This window comes from Astyanax mexicanus, chromosome 24 (genome assembly GCF_023375975.1).
Source record: "Astyanax mexicanus isolate ESR-SI-001 chromosome 24, AstMex3_surface, whole genome shotgun sequence".
Classification (NCBI taxonomy): Eukaryota; Metazoa; Chordata; class Actinopteri; order Characiformes; family Acestrorhamphidae; genus Astyanax; species Astyanax mexicanus.
Genome location: NC_064431.1, coordinates 32,672,647 through 32,696,682, shown reverse-complemented (window position 1 = coordinate 32,696,682; position 24,036 = coordinate 32,672,647). Strand labels below are relative to the sequence as shown.

General features: G+C 36.9%; 1 protein-coding gene across 2 annotated transcripts in view; it reads right to left on the bottom strand.

Moving 5' to 3' along the window:
- ece1 (endothelin converting enzyme 1) overlaps positions 1-21,243 on the bottom strand; it is a 46,292-nt gene extending 25,049 nt beyond the window's left edge. The window contains exons 1-2 of one of the 2 annotated variants that reach the window (XM_049471815.1): positions 21,120-21,243; positions 1,543-1,629 (exon numbers count right to left, since the gene is read on the bottom strand). In XM_049471815.1, coding sequence (XP_049327772.1) covers positions 1,543-1,629; positions 21,120-21,122 — 90 coding nt within the window. In that variant the 5' untranslated portion in view covers positions 21,123-21,243. Of the gene's footprint in view, positions 1-1,542; positions 3,273-21,119 lie in introns of those variants that run through there. The other variant, XM_049471814.1, reaches the window with a different exon arrangement.
- Positions 21,244-24,036: the final 2,793 nt, after the last annotated feature.

Genomic DNA, 24,036 nt, shown 5'->3' with positions numbered 1-24,036 from the left:
GCTTACCGCAGTTAGCAGCTTAGGCTAATGCTGCTCCACGCAGCCAGAAGGAGTGAAAATAAACTGTTGGCAGGGTGTAAAATAGCGATAAGCTGTGTAAGGTAGGACCCTTAATATCCAACAATGGGATAAACTGGTTTCTAGGGACTTTCAGGCATTGAACAAATACAAAATTGCTTCTATAATATAATATAGTGCTAAATATGAAGTAAATTCAAACTGAGTTGAGTCTATGAAGAAAAGAAGACATGCCTTCATTAAAACTTTGGACGGAGAAAGATTTGCTTATCTTTCGTTTATGCAAAGCTCTGTTTGATTTTACAGAGACCTCAAGCACATATACTGTGTAGATATGCCTGAACTGTTTTTATAAGAGAGACACATTTGATGCCTGATCATACCTTTATTTTTACAACCACAACAAAATGTTTACACTTTCTTAATATTCACCTGGAGTCACCTGGAATTCAGGCTTTCAGTTAACAGCTGTGCTGAACTCATCAAGAGTTAATTACTTGAATTTCTTGTCTCTTAATAAAGTGTTTGAGAGCATCAGTTAAAGTAAAGTAGTGAAGAGGTAGAGTTACAGGTATACAGTGAATAGTGAATATTTGAGTAATGTTCGAATCCAGGTTATGAGAAGCAAGCAAACAAAATAAAGAAATGAAGTAGTATCCTGAAGAGGTAAAATAATAGGTCTTGTGCCAAATATTTGTCTGATTTTAAATAACTTTTTCTCTAAGCTTGTGTGTCAGTGTAAGATTAGCAAAGTAAGAATTTCATTGTATAGTGAGTGTAACTGCCTGTTTATGGTACTGTACACATGACAATAAATATGTTGAATCTTGAATAAGTCTTGAATAAGAATTATCTGGTCCCCACACCTTTATAAGTTGTGGCCGTGCCTTAGGATTAGGGGTGTGCCATATCATATCGTACATGCTAATATCGTCAAAATTCACCCACCCCATTTCCCATTATATATCTACTAGAGACAGATTATATCTGTCCAGTATCATTTATATTACTTTAATCCTGGATATATGGAGTGCGTTATTAGTACCATGACATTCTGGATCATTGACATCTGTTACAAATCTGATAAAATTCTTGTATTTTTTAATATCTCACTTAGGGGTGTGAAATATTATACCATTTTTATTTTGTTGCAGTAGAGTATTTTTGAAATCTTTGTAAAATTCTGTGTTTTGTTATATCGCCAAAAGTATTGTTATCGCAAAAATACAGCAGAATATTGTGATTTTATTTTAGGGACATATCGCCCACCTCTACTTAGGATGTCATTCCCATGCCTTAAAAATAATAATAATAATAATAATAATAATAATAATAATAATAATAATAATAATAATAATAATGTCACATTAGGGGCTCTGTAGAGTAAAATATACTAAAAGTAAATAACTAAATAACTAGTTTCTTTTTGTGTAGTTGGTATTTAAGGCTCAGAACAAGCGTCAGAAACAGAAAGACAGACAGATAAATAAATAAATAAATAAAGTTACCTATCTGAACTCTTACCTGCACTGTGGAGGGGTGGTACACTCCGTTTGAGGTGGTGTCAATCAGGTCCTCCTCGTCTAAGGTGGCCCTCTTGTAGGAGGACATCTGGAAGGTTAAATGGAGAAAAGATTCCCTCAGAGCTTCCATACCAACAGCAAGCTTTTAGTCCAGTACAGCCCAGTAAAGTCCAATACAGCTCAGTACAGTTCAGTACAATACAATACAACCCTGTAAAGTCCAATAGAGCCCAGTACAGTTCAGTTCTTTTTCTGTATGTATCTGTATATCAGATTATCCATGAGTCTCAGAGTCCTGGTTATTTCAGCTCCAGCACAGCAGAGGAAACACTGCGGCGGGGCAGCAGCAGCCTGTGGGGGTTTCCTTCTGCTGCTTCACCTCCCCCAAACCTCCAGCCCTCCAGAACCCCTCCAGAACCGGCCTGTGAGCTCCTCCTCCAGGGGCCTGACCACCTCCAAACCCCCCTAAACACCAGCTAGATCCAGGAGAACTAACCTAACTAACCTGCTTACCAACTAACTTTAACTAATCTCTTAAACCTTGAGTTTATTTGCCTGTTTTAGCTTTTTTAAAACTAAAAATACTCTGTAATTTACTGTAATTTACCTTATAGTTTAAGTCACAGGTTTAGATATTAATTCAGATCCTAGTTTATATAAGTGTTTAATAAGTTTTAACCTCCCTTAAAAAATGTTTTTGGTAACTTAGTAGTTCTGTTTTCTTTCTCAGGTAGGTAGTTAAACACTGCCTGTTTTACCCTTTTTAAAACAAAAAAAAAATAGTTTACCTTCTAGTTTAAAACACAGGTTTAGGTTTCAATTCAGATCCTAGTTTTAGAATGTTTTTGTTTTAATCTCCCTAAAAAAATATTTAAAATTACCTAACTTGACTAGTAACTAGCATAAGTTAACTCTCTGACCTGATCTGGTTTTAGTTTTGTTTTCTTGTCAATTGGTTTGTCCTGTTTTAGCCTTTTTAAAACATAAAAATATTCAATATTTTAGTTTCTAGTTTAAGTCTAGTTTTAAAAACTGATTTAACTCCAACTTACATTTAGCTTTTGTTTTCTTGTCAAGTAAACACTGTTTAAACATCTTTAAAATACAAAATACTCTATAATTATAGCTTCTAATTTTAAGTTATAAGGTATATATTTTAAACAGTTTTAAATTCTACTTTTAGCTAACTAACCTAGCCTTAGCTAAATAACTAACTAGCTAACTTGGCTAACTACTAGCTAACCTGTGGTTTGAGTTTTGTTTTCTTGTCAGGTAAACACTGCCTGTTTTAGCTTATTTAAAACACAAAATACTCCATATTTTAGCTTCCAGTTTTAAGTCACAGCTTCAGGTTTTCATTTAGATACTACTTTTAGTCCGTTTTTGTTTTTAGCTCCTACTTTTAGCTAACAAACATACCTTAACTAAGGTAGTTGGCTAGTTAGCTAACTCCTCGACCTGTGGTTAGATTTTTGTTTTCTTGTCAGGTAAACCCAGCCTGTTTTAGCTTCTTTAAAACAAAAAAAATACTCCGTTTTTAGCTTCTAGTTTTAGGTCACACGTTTAGGTTTTAAATTAGATGCTAGTTTAAGTAAGTTTTTGGTTTTATCTCCCTTAGAAACTGATTTTAGCTCCTAGTTTAGGCTAACAAACCTAGACTAGCCTGGGTGTTTAAGCTCGTGCGCTCGCGAAAACAGGAAGACTTGATAAACGTGTGTGTGTGTGTGTGTGTGTGTGTGAGTGAGAGAGAGAGAGTGAGAGAGAGAGAGAGAGAGAGAGAGAGAGAGAGAGAGAGAGAGAGAGAGAGAGAGAGAGAGAGAGAGAGCATTCCTGTGTGGTTTCATTTAGAACAGGGGGGAGGGTTTAAGACATTAGGCCACGCCCACAGCCCAAAGCTCCCCATTCATTAGTCTCCCCAGATGAATGGGCGTGGCTATTGTCTTTTAAGCCCCGCCCTCTTCATGTTTTCCACTCAGGGGTCAGTGTTACCCGATAGTTCTGACAGCAGCCAGTGATTCCTGTTCAGCCCTCAGGCATTTAATAATAATATATCTGAAGCTGTTTTGCCCTTCAGGTTGCTTGTTGATTGCATACATTTACACACAGGGGATTTAAAAGGGTGTACCATCTTATATACAGCACCAATCAAAAGGTTTTTAAATGTTTTTCCTTTATTTTGATTATTTTTTTAACATTCTAGACTAATATTACACATATGGAATTATATTGTAAACTTAAAAGTGTTAAACAAACCAAAAATACTTTTAATAACTTGCAGTTTCTGAGGCTGGTAACACTGATGAACTTATCCTGTGCAACAGAGGGAACTCTTGGTCTTCCTTTCCTTGGGCAGTCCTGATGAGTGCCAGTTTCATCAAAACATTTTTGATTGTTATTGTGACTGCACTATAGGATACTTTCAAATATCTTACATTTTTTTCAGATTGACTGATCTACATCACAGCGATAAGCTGAAAGCTATGATTTTAGTAGTCATCAACATTGCAGAATATTTTAAAATAATGAAAAAACAACAGAACTTTTGACTGGTACTGTGAATATATATATATGAGTATATATACTGTGAGCCTATAAGATCAATTAAAAAAGTTACAGGAAAAAAGGTTAGCGTTTTCAGATTGTATGCCAATATACCAATATATATATATATATATATATATACATGTAAGTATATGGGGTTTTTCTACTGCCTAAACACGTTGACTATCTGTCTTTATCTAACATATATTTTTATTTAAAAGTCTTATTCAATCTTTTTTTCATTATTTCATTATTCATCTTTTCAACACAACTTCTCTATAAGTATCGACTCTCTCTCTCTCTCACCGACAAAGGTTGCTAGGAACCTGGGTGTTCTGGTTGATGACCAACTCTCCTTCACGCACCATGTGGCCTCAGTTGCTCGGTCCTGCCGCTTTGCGCTCTATAACATCTGAAAAATTAGACCGTTCTTGACGCAACAGGCCACCCAACTCCTGGTGCAAGCGGTCGTCATCTCACGCCTCGACTACTGCAATGCCCTGCTAACTGGCCTCCCGGCCTGTGTAGTAAAACCACTACAGATGATCCAGAATGCAGCAGCACGTCTGGTCTTCAACCAGCCAAAACGGGCACATGTCACCCCGCTGCTCATTGAGCTCCACTGGCTACCAGTTGCTGCTCGCATCAAATTCAAAGCTCTTACAATCGCCTACAAGGTGATGACAGAACAGGCTCCTTCCTACCTGCATTCGCTCCTGAAGGCTTACGCTACCTCCCGGCCGCTGCGCTCCTCCAATGAACGTCGCCTCGCTTTGCCAAACAAACACTCACACAAAGCAATCCAGACTGTTCTCATACAGAGTTCCCCAATGGTGGAACAAACTACCTTCCACTACCAGATCAGGAGAATCTCTCGCTATCTTTAAGAAACTCCTGAAGACAGAGCTCTTCAAAGAGCACTTACTCTCCTAACACCTCTAACTAACTACCTTCCACTACCAGATCAGGAGAATCTCTCACTATCTTTAATAAACTCCTGAAGACTGAGCTCTTCAAAGAGCACTTACTCTCCTAACACCTCTAACACACTAACTACTTCTAACCTCATTTCCTTCTTCCTCTCCTTCACTCCTCTATCCTATTATTCCCCTTTGACCTCCTTTTATCCCTATCCAAAGATGTTTTACCTTTAAACTTATTTTACATTGTACTTGACTATTGTAAGTCGCTTTGGACAAAAGCGTCTGCCAAATGTAATGTAATGTAAAGTAATGTAATGTAATGTAAAATGTGTAGTTGGGGTCTCTAGAATGAATGAATGCCATGTGAGCCTTTTTTGGGAAAATAAAAGTGCTCCGGTGTTTCTGTAAAATCTTGCTTTAGATCACTGAATTATAGGTCTCTAAATAAAGACAATAATGGACAATTCTAGCCAGAAGCTGCTGGTCACCATCATTACCAGCCACTGCAATGCCCGCAAAACTTCAGAAATGGAATGTCCCATACATCTGCACCCACTATTGTTCTATTGACACACTGGCCAGAGTTCTACGTCACTCACAAGATAACACCTCGCAACGTGAACAGGTGTGGGTGTTACTAAGTCAATTATACAGTATATACTGCTCTGCTCTCCCATGTTTTTTTAGTATACCAGTGTATCACTTACTATTCATATTATACTATCATACTATATAATAACCACTGCGTGCCATGATTGCCATGGCAACGTGTTTGCTAGATGGAATTGGCCTAGATCCCAGAAGGACTACAAGACTGCACAGTACATTTAAAAGGGAAGCTACAGAACACATGGTGTTGCTTTTATAACTGGGTTAAATGGAAATAAAAGCTGAAAAAGCTATAGTATTCTTTTGATCTTAAGCCTAAAATGTCTGTAATGTTTAACAAAAGCAAAAAAGAACTGGCCTTCCCATTCCACTACTTTACTTGCTGAGCTCAAGATCAATATCGTCTTTATCCTGCAGTGTTATTGTAAATCTTTCCAACATGAAAATGAAATTACTAAATCTCCCCACTGTCAACTTTTCAAAATCCCGTTCTGCATTCCACCGCTCTATATCAATATTTTCCAAAATCTTATGAAATAGAGATTAAGCAACCGCTGCAGTTACAGCACTTATTCTGTTCTGCTTTCAAACAGTTTTCCCACTGTTTCAGCTCTACACCCTGCTGGACTGTGGCTGAGGATATAACTAAGCTAAAAACTCAGGCTGTTATATAAACATATATATATATATATATATATTCAAATTCAAAATAAAAATATTCTCATTTACAGCATTTATTTGCAGAAAATGAGAAATGTCTGAAATAACAAAAAAGATGCAGAGCTTTCAGACCTCAAATAATGCAAAGAAAACAAGTTCATATTCATAAAGTTTTAAAAGTTCAGAAATAATCAATATTTGGTGGAATAACCCTGGTTTTTTTTTTTATTCACAGTTTTAATTTCATGTCATCATCTTGGCATCATGTTCTCCTCCACCAGTCTTACACACTGCTTTTGGATAACTTTATGCTGCTTTACTCCTGGTGCAAAAATTCAAGCAGTTCAGTTTGGTGGTTTGATGGTTTGTGATCATCCATCTTCCTCTTGATTATATTCCAGAGGTTTTCAATTTGGTAAAATCAAAGAAACTCATCATTTTTAAGTGGACTCTTATTTTATTTCCAGAGCTGTATATGAGTTATAGACTAATGCTGGCCATTTTCCTGTAGCTGTCTCTGTTTCGTATTATCAGGTTCAGGATGTCTGGCTTCCCTCCATAAAGCCAGAATTTCTCTTATCGATTTAGACAATTCCCCCACCGAACCCCAACTGTAGTAAATAAGCCAAGACTGGTGTCTGCAGTTTGTTTCCTTAGACTTCCATTTAGAAGCCAAGTCAACGGCACTCTGGTACAAACAGCTCCAGAAAAAATAAAGAGACCACTGTAAAATGATCAGTTTCTCTGATTTTGCTATTTATAGGTTTATGTTTGAGTAAAATGAACATTGTTGTTTTATTCTATAAACTACAGACAACATTTCTCCCAAATTACAAATAAAAATATTCTCATTTAGAGCATTTATTTACAGAAAATGAGAAATTGTCAAAATAAAATTCGAAAATTAATATTTGGTGGAATAACCCTGATTTTAAGCATAGCATTCATGCATCTAGACATCATGTTCTCCTCCACCAGTCTTACACACTGCTTTTGGATAACTTTATGCTGCTTTACTCCTGGTGCAAAAATTCAAGCAGTTCAGTTTGGTGGTTTGATGGCTTGTGATCATCCATCTTCCTCTTGATTACATTCCAGTGGTTTTTGATGTTTCTCAAATTAAAAATGTAAAAAAAATGAGTTCCTTTGATTTTACCTAATTAAAAACCTCTGGAATATAATCAAGAGGAAGATGGATGATCACAAACCATCAAACCACCAAACTGAACTGCTTGAATTTTTGCACCAGGAGTAAAGCAACATAAAGTTATCCAAAAGCAGTGTGTAAGACTGGTGGAGGAGAACATGATGCCAAGATGCATGAAATTAAAACTGTGATTAAAAACCAACCAGGATTATTCCACCAAATATTGATTATTTCTGAACTGTTGAAGCTCTGCATTTTTTTTGTTTGTTATTTCAGTCATTTCTCATTTTCTGCAAATAAATAAAAGCTCTAAATGACAATATTATTAATTGGAATTTGGGAGAAATTTTATCCGTAGTTTATAGAATAAAACGTTTATTTACGTATTTGTTCCCTTCAGAGAATTTGATATTCTTTTGGCTCGCTTGATATTTTTCTCTCCACATACCAAGAAACCGCTCACAATTCACTGTTCTTTACCACAGAATGCCACAGAGATTGGTCTCCTGCAGAGTTGGCAAAATAAGTCAGATTTTCCTGTTTTCTGTTTTTACCTCTCCTTCACACCCTCTCCTCCCATCCACCTCCTCCACCCAGAGCCAGATGATTGGCCGAGCCCCTGCCGGGTCGTGAGAAGGCAGTTTGGGCAGAGCTGCTGCTGCAGTGATGGTCTGGGTGTGGGTTTTTCTGGATGGAGTTTGTGGAAGAAAAGATAACAGGATCTGTGGCCAGACGCCTCACACGTGTTTGGCTGAAGTGATTTCTGATCCTATCTGTGCTTTTTGTTCAGACCGCAGAGTTTTGGCCTCAATCTGATACGATATCAATCAATCAATCAACTAGTGCTGGGCGATATGGGAAAAATCATATATATCAATATAGAATTTTTTATATCACGATAACGATATATATCATGATATACCACATTTAAGTATGTTTTTAGTTATTCTTCGAAAAATATGACAAAATATCATCATTGCTTACTTTTTTCCAAATTTATTTCAAAGTGACATTAAACCAAACTTTCACAAATGAGAATTACTACCTTTTTAGTGCAGCAATATATATGTATCAAATAAAAAAAAAAAAACAGATGAGGTAGATGCAGTAGCTCCTTTTTTTAAAACTATACAGGTATTTAAATTGAGTTATTAAAATAAACTCAATTAGCATTTTTTAAAGTGTCCGGCAAATAACGTAAAGCAGCGTCGTGTCGCAAAAAAACACATTATGAAGCTTTTTTTGCGAAGATTACTTTATTATCACTTATATAAACCGAGTTTATGCAAAGTGACCACGCCAATACATTTCATTATAGCCTACTTTATATATTTGCATGAATAATTGATGATGAAATTACTGTAGAAACGATAGGGTTATCAACATATTGCACAGCACTACAATCAACCTTTATTTTCACTCGGGAATACATTAAGGGTGACCCTCATTTACAATGCTGCCGAGCCTTTACAATATAAAAGGGATTAAAAATATTTAAAAATAATAGAAATGAAAAATAATAACGAACAAAATAGAAAAAAAAATTAAATAAAAGAAATCTTGACCCAATTTACACGGCTAATTACCCAACCCACTCATTAGGACTCCTCCCCCATCACTAGTGATGCTCCAACACCAGGTGGGTATAGAAGACTAGCACACGCCTCCTCCGATACATGTGAACTCAGACTCCGCCTCTTTTTGAGCTGCTGCTGATGCTGTAGCATTACTGAGTAGCATCACAACGCTAACACTCGGAGGAAAGCGGCGCAGCGACTCAGTTCTGATACATCAGCTCACAGACGCAGCCTTGTGCTGATCCACATCACCCTAGGAGTGATGAGGGGAAAGACAGAGCGCCATCTACTGATATACTGTACCCACCCAGAGAGAGCAAGGACAACTGTGCTCTCTCAGGGCTCCGGCAGCTGATGGCAAGCTGCATCAATGGGATTTGAAAAAAAAAAAAGAATTTTTTAAAAAAAGACTTTTTTAAAAAGTAAAGTAAAATGATAAGAATGATAAAAATGATAAAGCAAATATTAATAAACCAAGAACATGGAAATCAAAATGAAAACATTAAAAAACTAATTTGTTCACTCTGTCACCATTCATACAGTCACTGTCCTCGCAGTCATTGTCCACCCTAAAGCATTTTTAATGCTATTTTTATTTTAAATAAAGTTATATTACAATATAGATAAGTACCAAATCAAACTGTGTTTTTTAAAGTTGCAAAAGTTTTTAAAAAGCTCAGTTTTAAGGTTCTACTGACTAAATTAATGTGGGGTTTAAATCAGGCTCAGGCTCGGGCTCATAATGGCAGTTCATGGGACGGGTTGGGTCAGGCTCGGGTAGAATGTGCACAGGCTCAGGTCGGGTCGGGTCGGGTCAAGGCTCAGTGTTCAGATGATGACCCTCATGTCCTGCAGTTCTATTGGCTGGCAGAGACTGTAAGATCCCTCTACACCCCTGGACCCACCCAGTGGCTCAGAGATGGAGTTTGTGACGGGTTTAAGAGCCGGCTGCATCCTGTCTGACGCTTCTGAGAGAAGAGTCATGTCTCTACCACCCATCTGCCCCGGAGGAAGAGGGTAAGAGACGGTCAGAGACGTAATGAAACACTGAGGCTCTGTGAACAGACCCGTGCCCTTTTAAACACTGCATGCTCCCGGTTCAGAGGAAAATAAAAGGTACTAAGAAGAAAAGTCAGGTTTGTTGTCCGAAGTTGAGTTCCTTACATTTATAGGCTAATATATACATAGATAACAAGTGAGGTTTATACCCCACAGAAAGTCCAAAAGTCTAATTAACATTCACATTTATCTTTATCACATTTATTTAAATTAAATGATTAAATCCCTACAGTTGTGGCGATCTGCGCAAGCACAGCAGCTGTCTGTAATGTGTTTATCAGGATTGTTTCAAGGTATTTGGGGGCCCCAAGAAAAATTGACTGCATGATATAAAGGATAGGTTTCGGTGTTTCCAAGATTGAAAAGTGAAACTAATGTCAGTTAGTACATACTTAATCCGTTCTAGTCTTAAAGATAGATACTGCTGAACATGTGCCAGTCTGGTTGTATGCTACTGTAATAGACAAGTAGGAGGGGCCCCTTTAAGGGGGATTCTGATAAACAGTGTTTATCATACTTTTCTGCATTGACCGCCTCCTAAACGTTTGTCGTTCATTCAATTCATAACCAGTCATTGTCTGGGGCTCCAGGCAATTGCTTGGTTTGCCTGTTTTTATTCATTTTTTTCAGTGATTAAAAATACATTGTTGAATTTTTTAAATAATTAGATCTTTGTTTTCCAGTATTTTGGCCTCTCCCCATTTTAAATAGATGAAAGGCTGGCCTTACCAGACTGGAAATAAGAACCTGGCTGTGTTTTAAAGCTGATTTTCCCATAAGGACTTTGCCTTAAACCATGTGAAGATATTATGTAATGTCACTTAAGCCAGTGTTGTGCCGAAATCTGCACCCCCGCCAGGGAAAGCACCCCCTCTCGGGAGCGCGCACCCACATCTTCTTGACAAAAGCAGAGATAATTGCTTTAGCTAACTTAATTTAGAAACGTGCTCCTGAGAGGGGGTGCTTTTCATGGCGGGGTGCAGATTTCGGTGTGGTTTCAAAATAAAAGTTTATTTTAAAAACAATTTCTGCTTTTTCTGCGGTATCATTTTTTGGGGCAACAAATCCACCTATTTCTGATATCTCCCTGGTTCCTACACCAATAGTGAACAGTATTGTTTTATGTGGATTTTGTGGTAGTTGGGTGAAAATAGTGTAAAATTGACTGACAAACTGTACAGATTAGAAGGTAGATTACGCTACGTCGCTAAAAACAGTAGTACTGTATCTGACTGATACCATGCTCAATAACTTGTAATCGCAAACGCTGATGAACTTATCCTGTGGAACAGTGGTAACTCTTGCTTTTCCTTTCCTGGGCTGCTCCTGATGAGCGCCAGTTCCATCATCTTACCGTTTTGGACAGTCTTTTTTTGTGAACGTCCTTAAGGATACTTTTATAGTTCTTGAAAACGACTTTTGGATTGAGGGAAATTCATGTCTTAAAGTCATTGCTATAATATGAATTAGCCCCATTCTAAGTGACTCTACCTCATAAATATGATTGAGAAAATGCCAAGATTAAAGCAACATATTCTGGTTTGTTTAACAGTTTACTAAATAATAAAATATGTGTTTCTTCATAGTTTGGATGATTTTAGTATTAATCTACAATATAGAACACTTTAAAATAATGAAAAAACACTGAATTTAAGGTGTATCCTAACGTTTTTCTAGCTGAACTATTCCTATAATGCTCTCAGATCAGTATAAAAGGTAAAACTGTACTTGAAACTCAGTGTAAGTCCTACACTAAACAGAAGCTGTAGGAGATATGAGGTTTTGCAGATGGCTGGAGGACTGTGAGAGCGCTCAGTATTCAGGATTGTTCACTCAACAAGGCAGTAAACCACAAGCATGCGTCAGTAATTCGTCACTGATCCTGTGAACCAGTCGATCATTTGCGGCACGAGAGCATTCCCGAATGATGACTGGAATGTGTGTGTGTGTGTGTGTGTGTGTGCTATGTTTATGATCTACAAAATACACTACCGGTAAAAGTAGTCCAGTAGCTGCAGTGCTGTATGATCCAGACAATCTGCTTTTTAAAATGTATTTTATCTTTATCTTATCAATGATTTTATTACTGCAGTTCTTCTCCTCCTGTCAGATTAACTCTAATTCTAATTCTTCTCTTCTCTGCTGAAACTGAGACTCAGTTCTTAGTCATGTTAATCTAAAGAGCTAAAGAGCTAAAGGCTGCTGTTTCCATGTGGGTCAGCCAGACGTCTTCCTGCAGCAGTTTTTAACTCCAGTTTCAAAACAAGAGTCTTTATTTGAAGGTGTAGGAAACAGTACTCACCACTCTCTGCCTTCATCTGTAATTTCTCTAAAGACAAAAAAAAGAACTTCTACTTTTAAGACTTTTTAAAATAACTACTAGTGTAAGTTTACCATTTTAGCTTCTCAGGTCCAGTCAATAACCAAAAATGGTGGAAAAATCCAGTCAGTGTATATATTAAATATATAGCTCTGGAAAAAAATAAAAGAGCACTTACAAATGATGAGTTTCTTTCTAATTTTATCAAATTAAAAACCTCTGGAATATAATCAAGAGGAAGATGGATGATCACAAACCATCAAACCACCAAACTGAACTGCTTGAATTTTTACACCAGGAGTAAAGCAGCATAAAGTTATCCAAAAGCAGTGTGTAAGACTGGTGGAGGAGAACATGATGACAAGATGCATAATTAAAAAATGTGATTAAAAACCAACCAGGGTTATTCCACCAAATATTGATTATTTCTGAACTCTTAAAACTTTATGAATATGAACTTGTTTTCTTTGCATTATTTGAGGTCTGAAAGCTCTGCATCTTTTTTGTTATTTCAGTTATTTCTCATTTTCTGTAAATAAATGCTCTAAATGAGAATATTTTTATTTGTAATTTGGGAGAAATGTTGTCTGTAGTTTATAGAATAAAACAAGAATGATCATTTTACTCAAATATAAACCTATACTGCAGGAGCTGTACATTTTTGGATATAGTGTACCAGTATGCAGCCATCTGTGATAAATTATTATATTTTAATATATTGTATTCTATATAATCACAGAAGTGTGCGTGACTTAAAGCATGGGAAGCTCAATATTACGTTTCTCTGAGTCCAGTCAGGAGGTTTGTGGTTCGGAGGTTTTGGCCTAATTTCATAAACAGAAGGATCTTGTTGTTTGTGAGACAATAGCAGACTTTGTGAAAAGCACATCTCCTCCCAGGCAGGGACACTTTCTCCTCTTCGGTTTCTCATGAAATGCAAGAGTTTAAAAACAAAACATTTAGAAAAGTTCTGACCCCTGATAGCGTTCACACCCTCAGCATGAATTTAGTTGTAGTTTCACATTCAGACCAAACCTAAACCCGACCAATAAACCCTGATCCTAAACATACTCCTCTAATGGATCCTAGTCCTAGTGCTAAAATAATCCATTTCACTCTTAATGTGGATCATTTGAGCAGGTGTGAATACAGTAATCACATATTGAATTAGATTGGGACCAAAAGAACCACATTGAGACACTTGAGAGAAGGTGGCTTCGGTACTAAATGAATTCTGGAGAAACAGGGCACTATTTTATACAATGCGCAAGGTGTGTCGTGATGCTCATTGCTATCTTACACCCCGACAACAGTCTATTTTCAGGCCTTCCACTTGACTCCTTTAAATAGCAACAGAGCTTCTGAATGAATCTACACTGAAGGGCATGGTGGTCTGGAAAAAAATAGGTGTGTTCAGGTACATTTTTGGAGTATTGCTATCTTGGCAATGGAAAACACAGGTGCACCAATGACTGAATACATCCTAAGCCCTGTCTGGATGGGATTAGTTTCTCAGGGGGTTCTGGGGTAATTTTCTCTTTTATGGGGGGTTTTTATCCTCTGTGATTTTAATCCTGTCCAGAACGATCATGTAGGTGTTTTTCTCAGACGTCCTCTGAGATAAAAATTACAGGCTGAATTATCTACTGTTTTTCTCTGAACTCCGTGCACTGTACACTTTGGGCGCGCCACGGTTTCCACGGAGATCCATGTAAAAACACAACAGTGAGTGAAAATGGAGGAGCTACTGAACTCCGCGATGTCATGTGACTGAGAAAAACTAAAGCCTAAAAACTCACTGGTCCTCCTGTTTTTACAACTGCAGTCCGGATGCAGGAGTTTTATCACTGAGTAGAAGTGTGAAATATTTTTCTAATTAAAATACTAATGTTACCAGGGAAAGAATTAAAGCTAGCGACAAACTAGCTAATCTTAGTGACAAGCTAGCTAAAATACTAATGCTACCGGGGAGAGAACTACCATTAGTGATGAGCTACCTAACCTTAGTGATGAGCTAGCTAACCTTAGCGATCAAGCTATATTACACACTAATGTTACTGGGAAGGGAACTTAAGCTAGCAATGAACTAGCTGACCATAGAGATGAGCTAGCTAGCTTGGACTCGGCTCTAATGGTCTTGACTACAACACTACATTACACCCAAAACACACCCATTAAATTAATTAAAAGAATTAGTACATGCCTTTTGCGTACTTGTGTACTTTTCCCGTCGTTACGATAGCAAAAACACACTGGCGCACCCTAAAGCAAGCTGCACAGTACATGTTTAACAGCTGGCTATAGCTATAGATCAGTAAAATAAGGCCCACTGTCTCGCTCACTTTAACCCCATTAGAAAGGTCAATAATCCAGCTTTTCCAAGTCTTCATATGGATAAACATTCCCTCATTTCTCAGGAAAATAAAGCAGCAGGTCGTTCTGGAAGCTTCAGGACGTTATGTAAGCACCGAGGCTTCAGCAGAGATTCCCGACGTTCCAGCTCCCTCATTAAAACCCTCTACACAACTCCTCATCCAGAACTCTGAGAAGAGCTTTAAACAGTCGCCGTACGCCGACTTCCTCACAGGAACGTGACGAGAGGAAGGCCACTGATAAAGAAAGAGGCAGAGGCCGGGGTCACGAACCCTGACGTCAGATCAGTCTTCCTCCCTGTGTTTATATATACTGATATACTGAGTTCTGCACAGAGACTGTAAAAAAAGATGGACGTCGTGTCTCCATTCCCATTCATTCAATGAAAATGAAGCCAAAATCTTCCGCCATTTTGGCGATCCTGCCACCCGATTCTGCGCAGTAGAAACCAGAGGAGGGAGAAAGGCTGTGGAGAGGAGCCTACTCATTTAAATAACCCCGTCCCTGAGGGCTGCCTCGAGGTCACAGGCTGCAGAGCGGGGTGGAGCGGAGCTGACGGTCTGTTATTGGTCCCGCCCATAACCAGCCCTTTTACCATAACCACACCTTTTTTGAATAGAGCTGAATAACGTTTTAATAAACGAATTCTGTAGGGATATAAAAATGTAACAATATAAGCAGAGGTTACACTAGCTGCTGCATTTAAATAATGGAGGTAGAATTACAGAATATTAGAAAAAAATGTGATTGAATGTTGTTCTGTTTTGCCATTGAAACCTATGGGGATGGGTGGGGTTACACGGCTTTCTGCAACCGAACAGCAGGGGGCGCCCGACCTGTGGTGGCTTCACTTTTAAGAGACGATGCTCTGTCCAGCTATATACAGTCTATGGTTCTGCACAATTTAACACCTTAAATTCAGTGTTTTTCATTATTTAAAAATGGTGTGTGCTATTGTTTATGATCTAAAAAATATTGTATAGTAGTTCAGTAGCTGCAGTGCTGTATGATCCAGACAATCTGCTTTTTATTTTATCTTTATTTTATCAATGACTTTATTACTGCAGTTCTTCTTCTCCTGTCAGATTACCTATAATTCTAATTCTCTTCTCTGCTGAAACTGAGTCTCAGTTCTTAATCATGTTAATCTGAGCTAAAGGCTAAAGCTGCTGTTTCCATGTGGGTCAGCCAGACGTCTTCCTGCAGCAGTTTTTAACTCCAATTTACAAGAGTCTTTATTTGAAGGTGTAGGAAACAGTACTCACCGCTCTCTGAATGAAAAATTATATGTTTAATACTTTTATTAAAACTGGTAATGTAGGTTGGGTTAATATATATATATATATATATATATATATATATATATATATATATATATATATATATATATGAAGTATTGTTTAGAAATTTAAGAACACCCTATGTTTTCCCTTTATTTTTTACAATTTAAGCTTCTCAGGTCCAATCAATAACCAGAAATGGTACAAAATCTAGGGTACAAAATGTTGCCAGAGTCTTTAAGTAAAAGAAATTAACTAAAAACTGTAAAAAAAAAACTCACAGCTATTGTAAAATGTTCTGTATTGTAGATTATTACTAAAATCATCTAAACTATGATGAAAAATATATAAAAATGTTTATCAAACAAAAAAAACTGTTAAACAAGCCAGAACATGTTTTATATTATACATTTTCAAAGTAGCTCCTCCTGCTTAGATGAAATAATTTCTTGTCTCTTAATGTAAAGTTTGAGAGCATCAGTTAAAGTAAAGTAGTGAAGAGGTAGAGTTACAGGTATACAGTGAATAGTGAATATTTGAGTTATATGTTCGAATCCAGGTTATGAGAAGAAACAACTACTCAACTAAGAAAAAAAATGAATTTAAGAAGAAATGAAGGTCAGTCAATCTGAAAAGAAGGATTTTAAGAAATTGGACCATCAAAAACGTTATGATGATGGAACTGGCACTCATCAGGACCGCCCTAGGAAAGGAAGAACAAGAGTTCCCTCCGTTGCACAGCCTGTCTACTGTCTACTGCCGTGCACCGTAATTATTGTTCACTTTGGGCGTGCCACGGTTTCCACGGAGATCCATGTAAAAACACAACAGTGAGTGAAAATGGAGGAGCTACTGAACGCCGCGATGTCATGTGACTGAGAAAAACTAAAGCCTAAAAACTCACTGGTCCTCCTGTTTTTACAACTGCAGTCCGGATGCAGGAGTTTTATCACTGAGTAGAAGTGTGAAATATTTTTCTAATTAAAATACTAATGTTACCAGGGAAAGAACTAAAGCTAGCGACAAGCTAGCTAATCTTAGCGACAAGCTAGCTAAAACAATTAAAGCTACCGGGGAGAGAACTACCATTAGAAGCACAAATTAAAAGTTAAATAATAAAAATATTGAAAGGTAAGGTGTGTCCAAACTTTTAACTGATAGTGTATAAAGTTTCGCTATATTGTAAGAACACCTTCCTGGTGTATTATTTTGTGTAGAGTAATGATGACAGAGCCGGAGGAAAGCTTTTCACAGGAAGCAGTGATTTAGTGATATAGTGATTTATTAACAGTTATAAAGAGAGCTCTAGGATTACTATGAATACCGTGTATGACCGTGTATGAATAATAGAGCGTTTCAGTTTTTTCTGTACATTCACTCCAGAAATATGCATTATATCCGTCTCTGCTGACCTGGATGACTCACAGGCCGAGCTTCAGTAATCTCTCACTGTAAATTCACAGTAAAAGCAAGCAAATTAGAGGGATTTCGACTAAAAATGTGTATTTAACAGTTTACAAATTCCTATCACTTACTACTATAAGCAATGATTCTAACCTGGCTTTAATCTTGAATCTAAAATTCTCCAGAAATGAGTCACTTATAGTAATACCTAAAAGTGTTCAACAAACGAAAATACTCTGTGAAGTATTTAGATGCTCTTATCTGGGGAGCTGTTTGTTAACTTGTGGTTTCTGAGGCTGGAAACTCTGATGAACTTATTCTGTACAACAGAGGAAACTCTTGCTCTTCTATCCTTTCCTGTGGTGCTCCTGATGAGTGCCAGTTTCATCATCATCATAACATTTTTATGGTCTTTTTTGCAACTGCACTTGAGGATACTTTCAAAGTTCTTGAAACTCTTTCGTACTTTTAGAATCTAAAATATAAAACATATTCTGTATAGTTATGTTTAACACATTTTTCGTCAGTAGTTTTTCTTTATAGTTTGACTTTTTGACTTCAGTATTTAGTAAGCATCTACAATGCATAAATAATTTTTTAAAATAATAAAACAGCACTGAATTTCAGGTGTGTCCAAACTTTTGACTGGTATCGTCAAAAGTCCATAAAATACTGCACTGCATCATATTGTGTAGTAGATTGTGCAGTATAGATTTTTTATTAGTTGTTTAGATGTAAAAAATTGGTGTCAGAAGTGTTCATTTACTCTTGTGTTTAAACCCCGCCCATTATATAGCAGTGTTGTACTCTGTCGTTAGATCCCACTGTTCTGATTGGATCAAAAGTAAACTTTTCTTTTACTTAGATTTTATAAATATGATTACAATATCGTTTATTGTTTACAATATCACAATATATTGCAATATATATTGACTTGTACCCCGGATATGGTATTGCCAAGCTCTTTCCAATGCATAGCCCAGGGAGTTGGTAATTTACATGCTCATTGCCATCTTACACCCTGCCAGCAGTCTATTTTCACTCCTTCCTCCTGCCTGGTTTAAACAGCAGCAGATCTTCTGAATATATCTACACTGATGGGCGTGGTGTTCTGGAAATGAGGTGTGTTCAGGTACATTTCTGGAGTTTTGCTTGATTATCTTGGTAACAGAAAACACAGGAGCTCCACTGACTGAATACAACCTAGACAGACGCCAACAGTCAGACGTTCATCGCTATCTTTACACAGCAGCACAAACCCAACTTTTACATCAACAATAAACAGAATAGTAAATAAAATAACATTGCTGTTCCCGTAAATGAGCTGCTGGAGCTCCTTCACAGCGTCAACCAGCAGCTCAGTTTCCTCTGCTGAGAAGAGTTTGTTGGACACGTCCAGGTAGCTGCACTGTTAAAATTGCAATCCGCCAAAGTCATAGCTCACCTGGCTCTTAAAGGGAATGAAGAGCAAGTGACACTCATACTTTTCCCGTCGTTACGATAGCAAAGACACACTGACACTCCCTAAATACAGAAGCCAACCGTACAGGTCATAAATAAGTGAAAATTGATACATCTGGTTTATTTTTATGTTCAGATTTTAAACTCTATGCAGTTTACCAAGGATTTTAAGGCCAAAAAATCTCAAAATCTCTCAGTGACTTCATTCCAGGAGGATAAAACACAGATACTGTCCTGCGTTTTCGTTTATGTGAGGATGACACAGCAGTTTGCATCCATTTCGTTCCTCACAGAAAACCGAAACAGCCCACTAACCCTAACCCACCGATGAATCACCAAATTCATGGATTTCTGCTGCTCAGGACCTGCAGGATCTTCCTGAGGGCAGCGTGTCCCCACACGACGCCGTCTGCTTTTATCTGATTGAGTGATTTCTTTACAGGAGTGGCCCTGCCTGTGTGTTTACCGCCGGTTATCCTGCTCTGGGTAATGATTAAACCAGGTTATATACTGAAACCGCACACGGTCACCAGCTCAAACACAGTGTGGAACATCTACAATGCATCTACAGGGGTTGGAGAATGAAAGTGAAACACCTGGTTTTAGAGCACAATAATTGATTGTGGTGACGGACAGTTCTGGTGGAAACAGGAGAGTTGAGGTGCACATTGAATTCTGCGTGATTTGATCAGCCGTGGTTTTATGTTTTTTGGATACAATCCGGGTTAGCACCCGAACATCCCTTTCAGACAGCTTCCTCTTACAGCGTCCACAGTTAATCCTGTTGGATGTGGTTGGTGCTTCTTGGTGGTATGCTGACATTACCCTGGATACCGTGGCTCTTGATGCATCACAAAGACTTGCTGTCTTGGTCACAGATGCTCCAGCAAGACGTGCACCAACAATTTGTCCTCTTTTGAACTCTGGTATGTCTCCCATAATGTTGTGTTCATTGTAATATTTAGAGCAGAACTGTGCTCTTACCCTGCTAATTGAACCTTCACACTCTGCTCTTACTTGTGCAATGTGCAATTAATGAAGATTGAACACCAGGCTGCTCCAATTTAGCCATGAAACCTAAAATCCCACACTAAAATGATGACAGGTGTTTCAGTTTCATTGTCCAACCCCTATAATACCATCCGAATCCAAAACTGTTACCTCAAAAATGTATATTTTACTAAAACACAGAATTCCTACTATAGAACTAAACTCCCCAAGACTCAACCTCCAAGTAGACTTATTAAAGTTAAAATTTTGTTTCATTCCTCCACATGGTAAAATGTGACACTGTTGTTTTATTCTATAAACTACAGACAACATTTCTTTCAAATTCCAAATAAAAATATTCTCATTTAGAGCATTTATTTACAGAAAATGAGAAATGGCTAAATTAACAAAAAAAGATGCAGAGCTTTCAGACCTCAAATAATGCAAAAAAAACAAGTTCATATTCATAAAGTTTTAAGAGTTCAGAAATAATCAAAATTTGGTGGAATAACCCTGGTTGGTTTTTAATCACAGTTTTTTTTTCATGCATCTTAGCATCATGTTCTCCTCCACCAGTCTTACACACTGCTTTTGGATAACTTTATGCTGCTTTACTCCTGGTGCAAAAATTCAAGCAGTTCAGTTTGGTGGTTTGATGGTTTGTGATCATCCATCTTCCTCTTGATTATATTGCAGAGGTTTTCAATTTGGTACAAATCAAAGAAACTCATCATTTTTAAGTTTTAAAAGTCTCTTATTTTTTTCCAGAGCTGTAATGTGATTTATATTTTAGATGCTTCTTGCATAGATGACTGCTGAACTGGTCAAGAGTTAATTACTTGAATTTCTTGCCTCTTAATGTGTTCAAGAGCATCAGTTGATAGAACTGGCACTCATCAGGATCTACACCAGGAAAGGAAGAGCGAGAGTTTCCTCCGTTTTACAGGATGAGTTCATCAGAGTTACCAGCCTCAGAAACCACAAGTTAACAAACAGCTCCCCAGATAAGAGCATCTAAAAGCTTCTTCAGAGTTTTCTGGTTTGTTTAACACTGTTTTTAGTGACTACATGATTCCTTATGAGTTCATTTATAGTTTGAATCGCTTACTATTCATTTACTATTAAAAAATATATAAAAAAATAAAAACATGAAACTTTTAACTTGTATAGAAAGCTATAAATTCTACTAAACTCTATTAAAACTCAAAAACAAAATTATAAATCAGACACTCACCATGTTTAACCTCCTCCTGCCGCTTCTTCTCTCCCTCTGTTTAACAATAATCTGTGTGTGAGTGTGTGTATAGTGTGTCCGCGTGTCGTGTGTGTGTGTGTGTGTGTGTGTGTGTAGTGTGTCCTCGTGTCGTGTATGTGTGTGTGTGTTTTCCCTGTGTTTTATTATTATAGTCACTCTTTCAGCCAATGGCGTGTTTAAAGCAGCTCCGCTTCTGACCAATCGTGTGCGAGTTGCGCTCTACGAGGGCGGGGCTTCTGCGTCGATTATGACCCAAATGACGTTAACTCAGATGGGGCGTGGCTCGCCTCGTGCGTGCTCCGGCAGCCCCCGCCCACCGCGCACTCTGATTGGATACGGCTCTGGCTGTGTCCTACCTTTTGAACGATGATTGGTAGAGAGAGTATCAGCGCTCCTGCATTCTGAATTTTGATTGGCTGATAGTTTTGCTGTCTACCTTCACTTCTCTCATTTATTTTTTACGTATTATTGTCAATTTTCCTATAATAATACTAAGACTATATAATTAATTAATATAATTAATTAATTAATATTAATTTAAATTGTTAATTATATTGTATTAATTTGTGTTTTATTGTTATAATTATAATTATTATTATTAAATAATTAATATTGCGTTGTTATGTATAATCATTCAATTGTATGATTATTACATAATTAATAACTGTACATATACATATTATTATGTTATATAACTCTTCTTACATTATTTTATTATTACTATACAGCAATTTATTGTTCCGTTATTATTACACTAAAATGCTCTGTCCATTTTTCACAATTGTACAAATAAAATATAATGCTATAATAAATCATTTATCTTGTTTTATAAAAAATCTGCATTTTCACTTATTTTGAACACTGAAAGATATATATTTCAGTATTTAAAATAAGTAAATATATCTTTCACCATTACAAATAAGTGAATATATCTTTCAGTATTTAAAATAAGCGAAAAGGCAGATTATATATATATATATATATATATATATATATATATATATATATATATATATATATATATATATATATATATATATATATTTATTGTATTATATATATTTGGTTTAGTTAATTTTTACATTGTAAATTTAAAGTTCAAAACTATATTATTAAAGCTATACAGGAACACATGCATAATTATTTAGTAAACAGTAAAAAGTGTTAAGCAAATCAGAATATGTTTAATATTTTATATTTTCCTACCATCAGTCTTCCATCACATGGTTTAAATCTGCAGGTTTATTTGTGAGTGTGAAGCGACACCTGCTGGTTCTGATCATTAATTTCACACATGTTTACAAAGGCATTTAAAACCATGCTATCTGCTCACCATCAGCAGCCGGAGTCCGAGAGAGTACAGGTTGTACAGGCATGCTGCTTTTCTGTGGGTGGGTATAGTAGGTGGCGCTCTCTCCCTTATGATGGAGTCTGGCTTCACATGTATCGCAGGAGGCATGCTCTGGTCTTTACTCACCTGGTGTTAGGAGCATTAATACTGAAAAGGATAGTTCAAATAAACAGCACTTGAGTTAATGGCCAAATTGGGGAGAAAACGGGGTAAAATTAGAAAATCATTAAAAAAAACATACAATCATGCTGACAGTTGTTCACAAGCAGAACAAATTGCCAAATAAAAAACTAAATAATGATCTATCTCATAATAATGATTTAGTATCTCATAATAATGACTTAGTATTTCATAATAATGGCTTAGTATTTCATTATAATGACTTAATAGAGAACCCTTGCTTTTTTAAGTGGCAGAATTGGGCTTTCAAACAATACTAATAATAACACAAAATTAGTATAAATTAGTATAAATTAGATTTAAAGCCATTCGGTTGTTGATTTACTTCTATGTTTTGGATCGTTGTTCTGTTGCATCATCCATCCTCTGTTGAGCTTCAGTTCGAGGACAGATGGTCTTAAGTTTTCCTGCAAAATGTCTTGGTAAACTTGGGAATTTATTGTTCTGTTGATGACGGCAATCAGTCCAGACCCTGAGGCAGCAAAGCAAAGCAGCCCCAAACCATGACGCTCCCTCCACCATGTTTCACAGTTGGGGTGAGGTTTTGATAATGTTGTGTGCTGTGCTGCCTTTTTTCTCCACACATAGTATTGTGTGTGTTTTCCTTCCAAACAACTCAATCTTTTGGTTTCATCTGTCCACAGTATATTTAGCCAGTAGTGCTGTAGTGAAACATCCAGGTGCTGTTTTTTTTTTTGCAAACTTCAAAATTTCAGCTTTTTGTGTTTTTTTTTTTAGGACAGTAGTGGCGTCCTCCGTGGTGACCTCCCATGAACTTCATTCTTGTTAAATCTAGTTTTCATAATTGTATTTATAGATTTGTCAACAAAAATGTTGCAGTATGTGCCAGAGATTTCTGTAAGTCTTTAGCTAACACTCTCAATGAGGATTCTTCCTCACCTCATTGATAATCATTCTGTGCTGTGCTCTTACAGTCACCTTTACAGGACTTTACTACATCTAGGGAGAGCAGCTCCAATAACAGTGCTAAACTTTCTCTGTTTGTAGAGCGTCTGTCTTGTAGACCGTGGACACATGAACATCAAGGCTTTTAGAGATACTTTTGTAACCCTTTCCAGGTTCATGCAAGTCGACAAACAATTCTTGAACGTAGGTCTTCTGAGAGCTCTTTTTTTTTTTTTTGCTTTTTTTGCACGAGGCATGATTCACTTCAAGCATAGCTTCTTAAGAACAGCAAACTCACATCCTGGCTCAAATTGGCTCTTAGAAAAGTCATTAGCTCTAGGGGTTCACATCCTTTTTCTTTTTATCCCCCTCACTGTGAATGTTAACATGTTGTGTTCAATAAAACCATGCAAACATATAATATTTTTTTGTGTGGTGTTAGTTTAAGCAGAGTGTGTT